Below are 11,837 nucleotides of genomic sequence, written 5' to 3'. Positions count from 1 at the left end.
TTTTATATATTTGAACATGGCTATCATATCACCCCTTAACCTCCTCTTCTCCAGGCTAAACATGCCCAGCTCCCCTCCCCACAAGGCAGTGTGCAGCCTGTGGGTTCTGTGTTGAAGTACCCCTGCAACCCACTTGGGATGAAAAGTTGGACCACCCAGCTCTAGACATTGCCCAAACATCAAACACTGATTTGCCTGAATGTAATTGATTTGGAAAGAGATTATAACCCAGAAAAGTTTGAAGTCAGAATATCACCAAGGACAAACAGGCTGCCTCAAGACATGTCATCTTTATTTATTTGTGCCTTACAGAAGAGGAGGAAAGAATGTGAGCAAAACAGTTTCTCTTAGTTCAGGAAACTATTGCAGTGAAACTGATAGGACATGATGGTTTTGTGTGCTCAAACCTTGTGGCAGGATGCATTAATGCAAACACATCACAATAACACACAGTCTTCAGCTTCTGCAGAAAGCAAATTCTGCTGGCAATTTTAAGGCATTGAAAGAAAATCCACACTAGTAAGTTCTATATAAAACTTGGCACATATTCAAATGGTAGACTGAAAAGGTACACTGAAGGTTAGCAGATCCAGATGGAGGATTGGATTCTATCTTATCAGGATTCCTTTTTGAGAAAATAGTAGGTGTGAATCTTTCCTCCCTGTGGCTCTACTTGTTTGCAAACATGTGAATTTAGTCTGCCAGTGTCTTGAAATGGTCACAATTTCATTAATCAGTCTACAGCACCAGTTTACCAAGCAGAAGTGATTCTGTGTATGTGTGTAGCTGCATCATTTCCAAGTCTGGCTGGCAAGGCTAACAAATATGCTCCTCTAAGTCTATTAGAGAAAAGTCAGAAGAACCACTACAATTCACTGGTGAGGTTATCATGTGGCAGTGAGTACATTTAAGAAAATACATTAAGAAAAAATACCTTAATAGTATGTTATTAACAAACTTTGTCTCTAATACAGCACATAGAACCCATATTGCTTTCCATAATAGAGAAATAAGCAGCTGGCGTAATTCTACACTCCTTTTCTAATGGTGAATCAAAAGCCAGGATTGTGGCAACAGGAAACAGCAGATATCTAAGCTTTTGAAACAACGTTAGGAATCTGTGCTCTAGAAAACTCAAGAGAGTGGATCTTTTTTCTTTTAGCCTTATTTTCATACAAGGCTAAAGCTAAAATCTAGGAACTGATTACAACACACCTGTTTCCTTTATTCTTAAATTGCTGGCACTACTGATTGTAAGCGATTACTATTTTAAATCTACAAATATGGCACAAAGTGAAATGGACAGAACAATGGTTCACAATGTAATCACAGAAATGACTGTACATGCTTCTAACAGAAAAACAGGGCTCTAATACTCCAAAAAATTTTATCATGTAGGTTTTTTAAAAAAGAATGCACCAGGTTTAGCTAGTGAGATAACAAAGATATATTTAAGTGCATCTTCACTATGTGCTATCATATGACAGAGAGCTCCCATGTGCATTGGTACAGAAAGTTGGTCCAGTTATTGTGTGGCTTAGTATTTATCTTCCTAAAGACATCTGCACCTTATAAATGTCAGTAGCTTCCACCTAGTATTTTTGAATGCATTGTGCTTCTTTCTAGAGTACACCAACCACACAGCAAGGCAAACAAAATGCCCTGTTTTCTCTACCCCTATGGTCCAGAAGAACTGGAAACAGAATAAATCATCTAATTACTTGCCTTCAAGAGGCGGGTAACGAAGATTAATCTGCACTTCCCTGACAAGGTGCAATTGCTGGATATTTTGTATCTTGCCTGTGAAGGAGGTTCACTTTTCAACTGATACTGAATAGCAGGTTCAGCAATTAAGTCAGACATCATGAAGGGGCCCCGAGTCATTAACTATAATGTGTAGGTTTTACCTTTTTCTACTAGCTGCACTTCTGAGACTTCCCTCTTTGCTTAATTTAGAAATTGTGAGATCTGGCTATTACATAACTGCAGTTTGCCAACTAGTTTTCCTATAGAGTCCCTCCCCGCCCCCGGAAAATAATCAAACTTTGAGCCCCCTCCCCTTTCTTTCCTCCTAGTGATTCTGGATGTGGTGCTCTTACTAAACTAGTCTAGTGATGTGAAACATTAGAACTTTATGTGTACATGAGCTGGTAAGCACCTTAATTCAGGCATAGGCAATTTAAAGGTCTAAGCTATATTGTTCCCTCCTTAAAGGTTCATTGTACTTAAGGTGAAAGGTTACACTTTTTGGTTTGCAGCACCCCCCTCTTCCAGATTTGTTCGTTCAGTTTTCTTAGTGGATGTTATGGTCTCCTCAATCATTTCAGCAAAGGCTTCCCCTATTTGGCTTGATGAGATTTTTGAAGCCAATTTAGCCTCTTCTTTCTCCTCTTTCTTAAAAGAGAAAGTGGGGGATATTTTGGAACTGCTGGCCATAGAGGAACTGAAGAACCTGGGCTGGAAGGAGTAAGTGGGGTTGGAAGGGGGATTCATTGATGAAATGCTGATGCTTGAAGTGCTAAAACGTGTCTCCTCACCCTCCAGCAGTTTCCTGTAAACACCAGAGAAGGAGAGATTATTATTATTTGGGGTTCAATCCAGGATTAAGCACATTTATGAAGAGGTGGGACCATTTCTAGTCCCTATGTTGGTTAAAAGCAGAAGACTAAAAGAGGGGTGAGTAACCAAGCATTTTTCCATGCCCCAAAGACCCACAGGAATTTGAAAATATTTGCAGATTTAAAAATAAACCCCATGTTGTTTAACATCTATATAAAATCGCTAAGTAGGGTCACCTAGAATCTTGAGCATGTAGTCAGGAATATTCTGATGACACAGAGCTCTACTTCTCATTGACATCTACAAGTGTGGCAGTAGATGTGTTGGACCAATGTCTTGCCTCAATAATGGACACTCAATTGAAGTTCATTCCAGATAAGACTGAGGAACTGTTAGTGCGTGGTTCCCTAGACTGGATGAATTAGAGCTGGCCTGCTCTTAATGGGGTTACACTTACTCTGAAGGAGCAGGTACATAACTTGGGATCCATCACTGGTGCTTGAAGTTCAGGTGACCTCAGTGATGTAGAATGCCTTCCATCAGCTTAAGTAGGTGGCCCAGCTATGCTCCTATCTGTACATATGCTGTCCACACTTTGGTAACCTCTAGGTTAGATTACTGCAGTGCATTATATGTGGGGCTGCCTTTGAAAGGCAATTTATAAACTGCAGCTGCTGCCAAATTTAGTGGCAGTCATGAAGAATACAACTCATAGGTGCGGTGTGGAGTTGGGTAAAAGACCTACTGTCAGGCATGATCAAATGAGAGGTGTCAGAGGCTGTGGCATCTGTACATATGCTATTTCCTCTACTTAAGGGATTCTGTAGGTAGACACAACAGCTTTTAAGAGCATAAACTATACCCTGTTACTTACAACCACATCTTCCAGAGGGGTGTTTTTTTGTTGTTGCAGCAGACAGAGTCTTATAGCTGTTTAAAGACCAGCAAATGTATTATGATATAAGCCACAGGTGGAGAACCTATGGCCCTCCAGGTATTGCTGGACCATAAGCCATGCTGGCTGGGGCCGATGGGAATTGGAACCAACATCTAAGCAGCCACGGGTGCCTCACCTTTCGTATAAGCTATAAAAGCTTATCCCACCAAAAAATTCATTATTATTTTAGGTGTCACTATATGAACTTGAATATGTTAATTTATACAATGTATACTGAAAACACCTAGTTTTACTATACTTTATCTACTCTCAATGCATTGCATTACCATCAATGCAAAATGGTGGTAAAGCTTCCTAGTGAGCAGCGCTAAACTGACTCCCACCAGCCACTAGGATAGGGTTGGATTTCATCACAGCCTATTTTGGTGCTATGCTGTTTACATAACCAACAGGCAAGCAGGGCTTTGATAGTCACTGTTACCTGTATGCTGCTATCTCTATATCCAGGGCCATTTTGACATTGAGCAAATCTTGGTATTCTCTCAGATGCCGAGCCATTTCACTTTTTGTGTCTCTCAGGTCACTCTCCAGCTGATTGACAGTGTCCTGTAATTCAGACGGACAGATATAAAACTGATATTTTAAAGCCAAAGATGTTGCTGAGCAGCTTCTTTTCCTCTTAGAATGGAACTGTGGCAAAATCAGCAATATTGTACATGCATTTGCACAAAACAACATGCAAATTCAGGTCTACAATTAAAACATGTATAAGCCTGCATGACAGCTTTCTGGGTACATGACAGCTTTCTGGGTATGACCACCATGAAGTCCTATGTGGAAAACTGGATGGGATTTCTCTCAGTGTTCCAGAACACAGACACAACCCTCTCCTATATGAAGCTATTCAAGTATTATTGTTTATCCTTGGAGGACTTTCTCTGGATTCTGCCCCCCCCCCCCACAAGCACACACTACTGGAGGAGAAGTGGGTGATGATCAGATATAGCTACCCTTACAGCTACAGTGCCCCAAATTTGTAAACTCAGATGAAGACCCCAGCCATTTGGGATCTGCTTAAGGAAAAAGGTTCACACCAGCAATGTATAAAGGGCACCTTTATTTCACATATACCAAAAGCTCAGTGTCAAGTATTTGCAGCAATGATTCTGTATCTCTGATTGAATCAGAAGCTGTTTTTCCATTTTGCTTAAGTTACACATTTCCGCTAACAAATTTGCATTCAGAATCTTGGCCAAGTAAATGCTCCTGCTACACCTGTACAGTTGCTAACTAGGGCCGCCATTTGATTATAGAAATCTTAGTTGATTAATCATAGGACTTGTAAGTTGTTAACTTGTTAAATTTGCATATTAATATGGCAGTCTTTCTTATGAAGAAAGCTTCCCCCGTTTAAATGATGTATGCATGTATTACAGAAGATTGCCAAATAATTGGGGGATTTTTTTAATCATCACAATTTTCAGCCCTAATTCTAGCCCTAGCTGTTGATATGTATGCCTTTAAAACTAATCAACAGACTCACCTACATAAGATGCAATTCCTAGAATTCCTCTTTTAATGTAATACAGCTTCAGTTTGCACTATGTTAAAGGGGGAGCAGTGCAAGCTTAACTTAGAATGTGTGTATCCTTTATGTAGCCAAAACAGTACCTCCCATGCACAAGAAACCTATAGACGAAAAATTCCTAAAATTTCCCCCCAACAGCCCAATGATGACAGAGCATTTTCAGTTGCCACGGAATGCTGACCGTCCAAGAGGGAAAAGTGAGGAGGAGTAACAAAACTAATGCACTATCCTGGAAGATCCAATGTCTGGCAGGCACCCTGAACAGAAGCATACCATATTTTCTTACTGGCTCCACTAGCTAACAGTAGATTGATTGCAGTGCATCTTGTTCAGTACCATGGAGAGAGACATAGTTTCCTCCACTGTCTTTTAGCTTCAGTTCAGGCTGAGCCCTACTCCTCTTAAGAAGCAGGGAGATGTTAGAAGAGGTATAATTCCTCACAGATTAGAGGGAGGGATGTCCCAAAGCTGACACCACCCTTTTCACTATTCAAACCCAGGAACTGTGAAAACACTAAGCAGGCACAGTATCCAGATGTGGAAATCAGTTATTCCTCAATATGAAACCAGTGCACAACCAGGGGCGTAGCCAGGATTCTTGGAGGGCTTTTGTTAGGGTGGGGGCAGAATCTCAGATTTGTTTTGATTTTTTTTATTTGGGGGCAGGGGGCAGCTTTGCCCATGTGCACAAAGAATTAACATGAGACTGGCGGGACAGACGGACACACCATCAAAACACTTCATGGATAAGAGGTTCTGTTTATGGGCCCAACTGCACTACAGTCAGGAGCTCCATGGTAAACTGTTAAGAGCTTTCAAGGTGCCCAGAGAAATAAGCATGCAAGTGATACCCTTGAATGGCTTTTCTAAAAGACACCTGCACAAAAAGCAAAACTCCTAGCCTGTTTTAACACCCCATCCAGACGGAATGTGTTGACAGATTTTCCCCACCCCTCCTAGAAGCCAGCTAGCAGATTTTTGGAAACGAGATTCTCAAACGTCTAAGGCCAGCCGGAGGCTTCCAACCACTGGCCTTAAGTCTGCTGTGAATGTACCAGTGGTCTGATTCAGCACATGACAGGCGACAACTTTCATCCTGAGCCAACCCAGAGATCAGTTTCCTGCAGCTTTCTGCGGCTAGTGATCGGAAGCCACCGGGGGAGGGGTGGGTGGAGAAGCGGCGCTTACGTGCGCGATAGGGGGCGAGCGCGCTAAGGCGATCGTCAGCGTCTGGCCACGAGGTGTGTCCTCGGACGCGGTGCGGAGAATGACGACGCGGCGCCTGCGCGGAAAGGCGACCCCCCTCTGCCCGCCCGCGCGCGCCCTCACCTGCAAGCCGACGGCCTCGGCGTGGTGGCGCTCCTCCATCTCGTGCAGCTGCCGCTCGAGGGACTCGTTGGCCCCGCGCAGGCTCTCCACCTCGAGGGTGCGCGCCTGCAGCTGGCGGCGGTACTCTCCGATCTCCTCGCGGCTGGCGCGGATGGCCTCGTTGCTGCGCGCCGCCTGCTCGCTCAGGTTGGCGAACTTGCCGCGGTACCACTCCTCGGCCGCCTGCAGGTTCTTGGCGGCCAGCACCTCGTACTGGCCGCGCAGCTCCTTGAGGGCCGCCGTCAGGTCGGCCTTGGGGGCGTCCGGCTCGACGGCGGCCAGCGCGGGCGCCTGCAGCGAGGCGCTCAGCTCGGCCAGCTCCTCCGAGTGCACTTTGCGCACGAAGGCCAGCTCGTCCAGCAGCGCCTCCACCTTCTTCTCCAGCGCCAGGCGCGCCAGCGTGGCGCCGTCCACCTCGCGCTGCTGCGCCCGCAGCGCCTGCTCGGCCTCGGCCCGGGCGCGGGCCTCGTCCTCGCAGTGCGCCCTCAGGCGCTGCACTTCCTCGGCCAGCCGCTCGCGGTCCAGCGCCGCCTGCGCCCGGGAGGCCTCGGTCTCCTCCAGCTGGGCGCGCAGCTCGCGCAGCTCGGCCTGGAACAGCTCGGCCAGCCGGCTGGGCTCGGCGTGGCGCTGGCGCAAGGCGCCCAGCTCGGTCTCCAGCAGCCGGTTGTGCTGCTCCAGCTGCCGCACTTTCTCGATGTAGCCGGCAAAGCGGTCGTTGAGGCCCTGCAGCTGCTCCTTCTCGTTGGTGCGCGTCAGGCGGAATTCGTCGTGCACCGCCGCCGCCTGGCTCAGGTCCAGGCTCTCCGCCTGCGCCAGCCGGTACGAGACGGCATGGCTGCTGCGGGACAACGACTGCGAGCGGTAGCTGCTGCCCGCCGTCGAGCTGCCCAGGCGGGAGGAGTAGCGGGGAGGCTCCCCGAAGATCTTCCTGTAGGAAGAGGCCAAGTAGTGGGAATCCGATCCGAAATTCATCCTGGAGGCAGTAGAGAGGCTCCCTGCGCCGTCCGTGCTTTATATAGGGAGGCGGGTCGCCCGTCGCGCCGCAGAAAGGCGGGGGTGGGGGGAAGCTGCACTTTTAGGGCGCGGTCGAGGGGAGGAGATTGGGATGAAAGGGACAGGCGGGGGAGGTGAGGATGCTGGGGCGCTCTGGCGGTCCCATTGGGCGTAAGCAGCGGATTTTGGGGTGCGGGTGGAAGGGCTGCTCCTCTACAGGGTGATAGAGCTTGGTATATTTAGGAACGATGGTCATTGCTTTGCAGAGTAGCGGAGGTAAGCGGAGGTGAGAAACTTGGGCTGCCCCTGACTAAGAAGGAATGAAGGTAGAGCAGAGAACGCCTGTCGGGGAATGGGAAGCAGCTGGCGTTGCTGGCTGAAATCTTGGGGCTCACGTCTGAGGAAGGATAGAGGGCTTGGAGGGACCTGGTAGTGCTGATGGTGCATCTTTCGCATTCCCAACTGACTTTGCTAGGAAGCATGACAGGGAGAAATGCTGGTGGAGCTGTCCATTTTGCCGCAGTGCTGATGTCAGTTCTTCCCACCGGCTGCCGCTAAAGGTTGGGGACGGTTCCACCCAGCGCAAGCTGTTTTGGCTCTTGGAGATAGACAGTTATGATATACAGAACTGCTAGGCTCCGTATCCCTTAACCAGCTTCCCAATGCTGTTGTTTCTCCGAACCATAGAGCCAGTTTCTTTCTCAGGGTAGGCCTGTGTGTGTTAAATAATGGAGCTCTTCAATTCAGTCAGAACATTTGCTTTGTTGTACTGTGCACAAACAGTAAAGAAGACTGGAGGGTAACACTTATTGATTGCTGTAGTGAGGAAGAAGAGAAAGACAGGAGTGTCCTAGATTTGCTAAGGGAGTGAATTTAGAGTGGGAAGATTAGAGTATATTAAACATACTGCAGTGTAGTAGGACCTTGAAGATCCTGCAAAACTGTAGTTGCATCCTGTTATCATATTGCGTATTCATATTGTGCTCTTAAACCGGGGGAATATACTATTTCATTAGAACAACTCAGTCTGATAAGAATATGTAAATGTGGTTTTCAGAATGAATTTCAGCAGGACTGCAGGAGTGTTCTTAGGAGGAAGTGTTTTGCTGTTGATGATTTGTAGTGCCAGTATTAACACATGCAGCTACAGTTTCCCTGATCACAGCACCAAGGAAGGAAGGTGAAAACATTTGCATCCATAACTCTGCATGACACATTGCCCCTGCCTAACATGAACAGTCTTTTAAAAATATTGTTTGTGTTCAGAAAATACACTACTAAAATGTGTGATTTAAATCCTATCATCTCAACATGGTATTTAGTCTGGCATTTCTCTGTGGAGATGTACATATTCTCTAGGTGAGGCCATACCCCCAAATCTGGAATTCAGTTCTCTGTAGCAGGGTTGCAGGAACTTTTTCTGCCCCTGGGCCACATTCTCTTGTGAGCAACCTTTTACTGGACCACTGTAGTCAGGATGTCTTGGTCCAGAAAAGGTTGCAAGTGGCATACCAGCTGAAGCTGGCAAAAGGCACTCCTGGTCTCTTGGGTCTCTAGTGACAGAGATGGCTCAAGTAGTAGACCCAGTCTGCATACCTGCTGCCTCAGAGGGAGAGAAACCCCATCCAAAACAGGCAATTGACCACTCACCCACAAAATCTCCATTTTTATCCAGGATTTAAGCTCAGTTTTTTAACCTTTATCTAGTGCACCATTGCATCGAGACACTGGTCCAAGACTTGCACAGCCTCTCCTGACTCCATGTTGGCATTTAGGGCTTCCTACCAGAACATTCTGACTTTCTTTCAGTCACCTGGTTGGTTGCTATGTAGAATTGTCCTTGAGTTCCTTCCAGGATACTTGATTTCCTTTCTGTTTTGGCCTTTGATTTAGCTGCACTTCTTCCCTAATTCTGGATCTAGAGTTATGTGCTTTTGGCTGTGGGCTATTTTTGGTGCACAAGTGGCCGTATTCTTTCCAGCTTTTGAGACTGGATGGCTGTAGACCATAGGCATGTTCAGTGACATAGCTACTGACACCTTCCAGTCAAGGTGGAAGCAGAGGCTCACATGGAAGCACCACCCCAACACCCTCAGGCATGTCCTCCTCCACCCTCATTCTAAACATCTGTATGGAGCTTCTACTTGACTTCATTTGGATGTGGGTAGAACTTTTGTGCTATCTGGGATCCTGATAAAGAAGGTTCCCTAATCACGTGAGGGATTCTACTTGTGTCCCGGCAAATACAAGTAGAAGCCCCAGTGCAGGTTTGCCCCATGAACACGTGGAAAGCTGACAGACAGGGAACTGATGTGCCCAAGGATGTGGGGAGGCTTGTGTGTGTGATACTGCCTTTGTCAATTCAAGTTCTCCCATTGACTTTTAAGCCTAAGCCAAGTCATTCAGTGACCCCAGCAGTTCTCCAGTCACCCTCTATTCTTTTCAGGTCTTCTTCCTTCTGGCTGTCTACCAGGAACACCAACCAACATGAGCTGCCAATCCAACTAACTAACTGCTGGTGACCAGCACTTGGCCATATATACACTTCTTCTGGATCCCTATTCTAGTCCCAGTCAATCAACGCTATCTAACTATGAATTCTAAACATGCAGTTACCAATCAGAATATGAAATTAATCAGTAAAGCATTAATTGATTAACATCCTGTCCTGTCTGACATTCAACAAGGCATTACAGAATCCCGGGAAGCTCAAGTGAGCAACTTGTTCTACAAATATCTGGAGCTTTGTCCTGGATAGCACCAGATCACCCCTCCTAGGCTTCCACCACCCCACCACAGAGGATAAAGGTAAAGGGACCCCTGACCATTAGGTCCAGTCATGACCGACTCTGGGTTTGTGGCACTCATCTCGCTTAATTGGCAGGGGGAGCCAGTGTACAGCTTCTGGGTCATGTGGCCAGCATGACTAAGCCGCTTCTGGCGAACCAGAGCAGCAAACGGAAATGCTGTAACCTTCCCGCCAGAGTGGTACCTATTTATCTACTTGTACTTTGACGTGCTTTCGAACTGCTAGGTTGGCAGGAGCAGGGACCGAGCAACGGGAGCTCACCCCGTTGCGGTGATTCGAACTGCCAACCTTCTGATCGGCAAGTCCTAGGCTCTGTGGTTTAACCCACAGTGCCACCCGCGTCCCTCTAAGAGGCTAGTAAGGCCTTAAAGCAGCAGTCCTGTGGCCTGGTTCTTAGCACTCTGCCTGCTCTCTGTTAGTTCTCCCTAGGTTTGTTGTTGGCATGGACTGCCAGGCATGGGTTTATGGCGTGAGCTGGTTGGACACAGAAGAATGATGGGAGGAACCAGCTGGGGAACTCCCAAGAGAAAAAGGCTCAGAGCCATGGGATTGGGTGGGATGACAATGAGTGGTCAGAGGGAGAAGACTGGGAGGACATGCTAGAAGCTGAAGAGGTAACAGTGCTTAGTGAGTGGAGGGAATCTGTGGCAGAGAGAAGTCCAGAAGCTGAAGCAGGAGAGAAGGGAGTCCAAGAGGAAGAGATGAATCTGGCTGGTGGAGGCATGGATGTCTCCCCCTCCTGCTGCAACAAGCTTTCCTCCCCCCCTCCCCCCCGGTCTCCCAGAACCAGGATAGGCATGAAGAGGGTAGAGGAGAAGTTAGCTTCACATAGGTGCACTCAGATTGTTTAGGGAAACCATGGAGAGGTGGGGACTTAAGCAGCTGTGGGGAGATGAGGGCCTTCAGTCTCCGCAACTGCTTCATAGCGGCAAGACTTGCTTGAGTTGCTGTGCTCACTAGGCCTGACACTCCTTTGTGAATCCCATTTTTGGTAATAAACACCTGCTGGCTCGCTCCTGTCAGCTCCCTCCCCCCCCCGTGTGTGTGTAGATCACCGTGACATACATGCTCAGGAGTTTCTTCATCTGGAGATTCAAATTCAGGGGTCCTTGTATTGATGGGTCCTGGCTTATGAGCTCTCTGGTATAATGTTGCTGCCTGGGTTGCTGTGTGCCACCACTGCCTCCTGTGCTGCTGTTCCACCTTACCTGGCTGGTCCCTCTTCACCTGAGTCAAAATTGGGGTACAAGCTGTTGCTCAGGGTGAGGGTCATGACACCTACCAATTCAACTAAATAAAGCTGGCAACTCTGAAATAATTGTGATCAGCATTGCACACAGTCCACTTTCATGCGGAGCCTGGTAAAACCGTACATTACAACTCTCCTGGCTCTGCTTTTGCCTGGTTTCCAAATGAAAAACGGAAGCTTTCTCTTAGCATCTTTTACCGCAAATGGGCTCTGTGACGCTCATGCATTTTTCAGCACACTATTAAACCAGGGCTGTAGCTACATGTTTTACCAGCTGACTTCATGCTGACCACTTACATCAGAATTCTCTAAAGAAGGTTTCCCTTTTGCTCAACTTGGAACACATTTCAGAATAATCGTGAGTACGATGATA

The 11,837-nt window shown here is 47.1% G+C and overlaps 1 protein-coding gene and 1 long non-coding RNA gene across 2 annotated transcripts; one reads left to right on the top strand and one right to left on the bottom strand.

The window, feature by feature from the left end:
• Positions 1 to 271: 271 nt before the first annotated feature.
• INA (internexin neuronal intermediate filament protein alpha) lies at positions 272 to 7,575 on the bottom strand. The gene is made up of 3 exons (XM_083441568.1): positions 6,375 to 7,575; positions 3,939 to 4,063; positions 272 to 2,551 (listed from the first exon to the last, which is right to left on the bottom strand). The coding sequence occupies exons 1-3, from the start codon at positions 7,383 to 7,385 to the stop codon at positions 2,239 to 2,241; spliced, it is 1,449 nt and encodes a 482-aa protein (XP_083297694.1). The 5' UTR covers positions 7,386 to 7,575; the 3' UTR covers positions 272 to 2,238.
• Positions 5,184 to 10,065, top strand: LOC310678180. Its single transcript, XR_014511671.1, has 2 exons — positions 5,184 to 5,349; positions 7,673 to 10,065. It is a non-coding gene; the product is annotated as an uncharacterized lncRNA (long non-coding RNA).
• Positions 10,066 to 11,837: the final 1,772 nt, after the last annotated feature.

The sequence above is a fragment of the Podarcis tiliguerta genome, assembly GCF_965153285.1.
Source record: "Podarcis tiliguerta genome assembly, chromosome: 5".
Taxonomy (NCBI): domain Eukaryota; kingdom Metazoa; phylum Chordata; class Lepidosauria; order Squamata; family Lacertidae; genus Podarcis; species Podarcis tiliguerta.
Note: the sequence above shows the minus strand (reverse complement) of the source record. Positions and strands in the feature narration are given on the sequence as shown.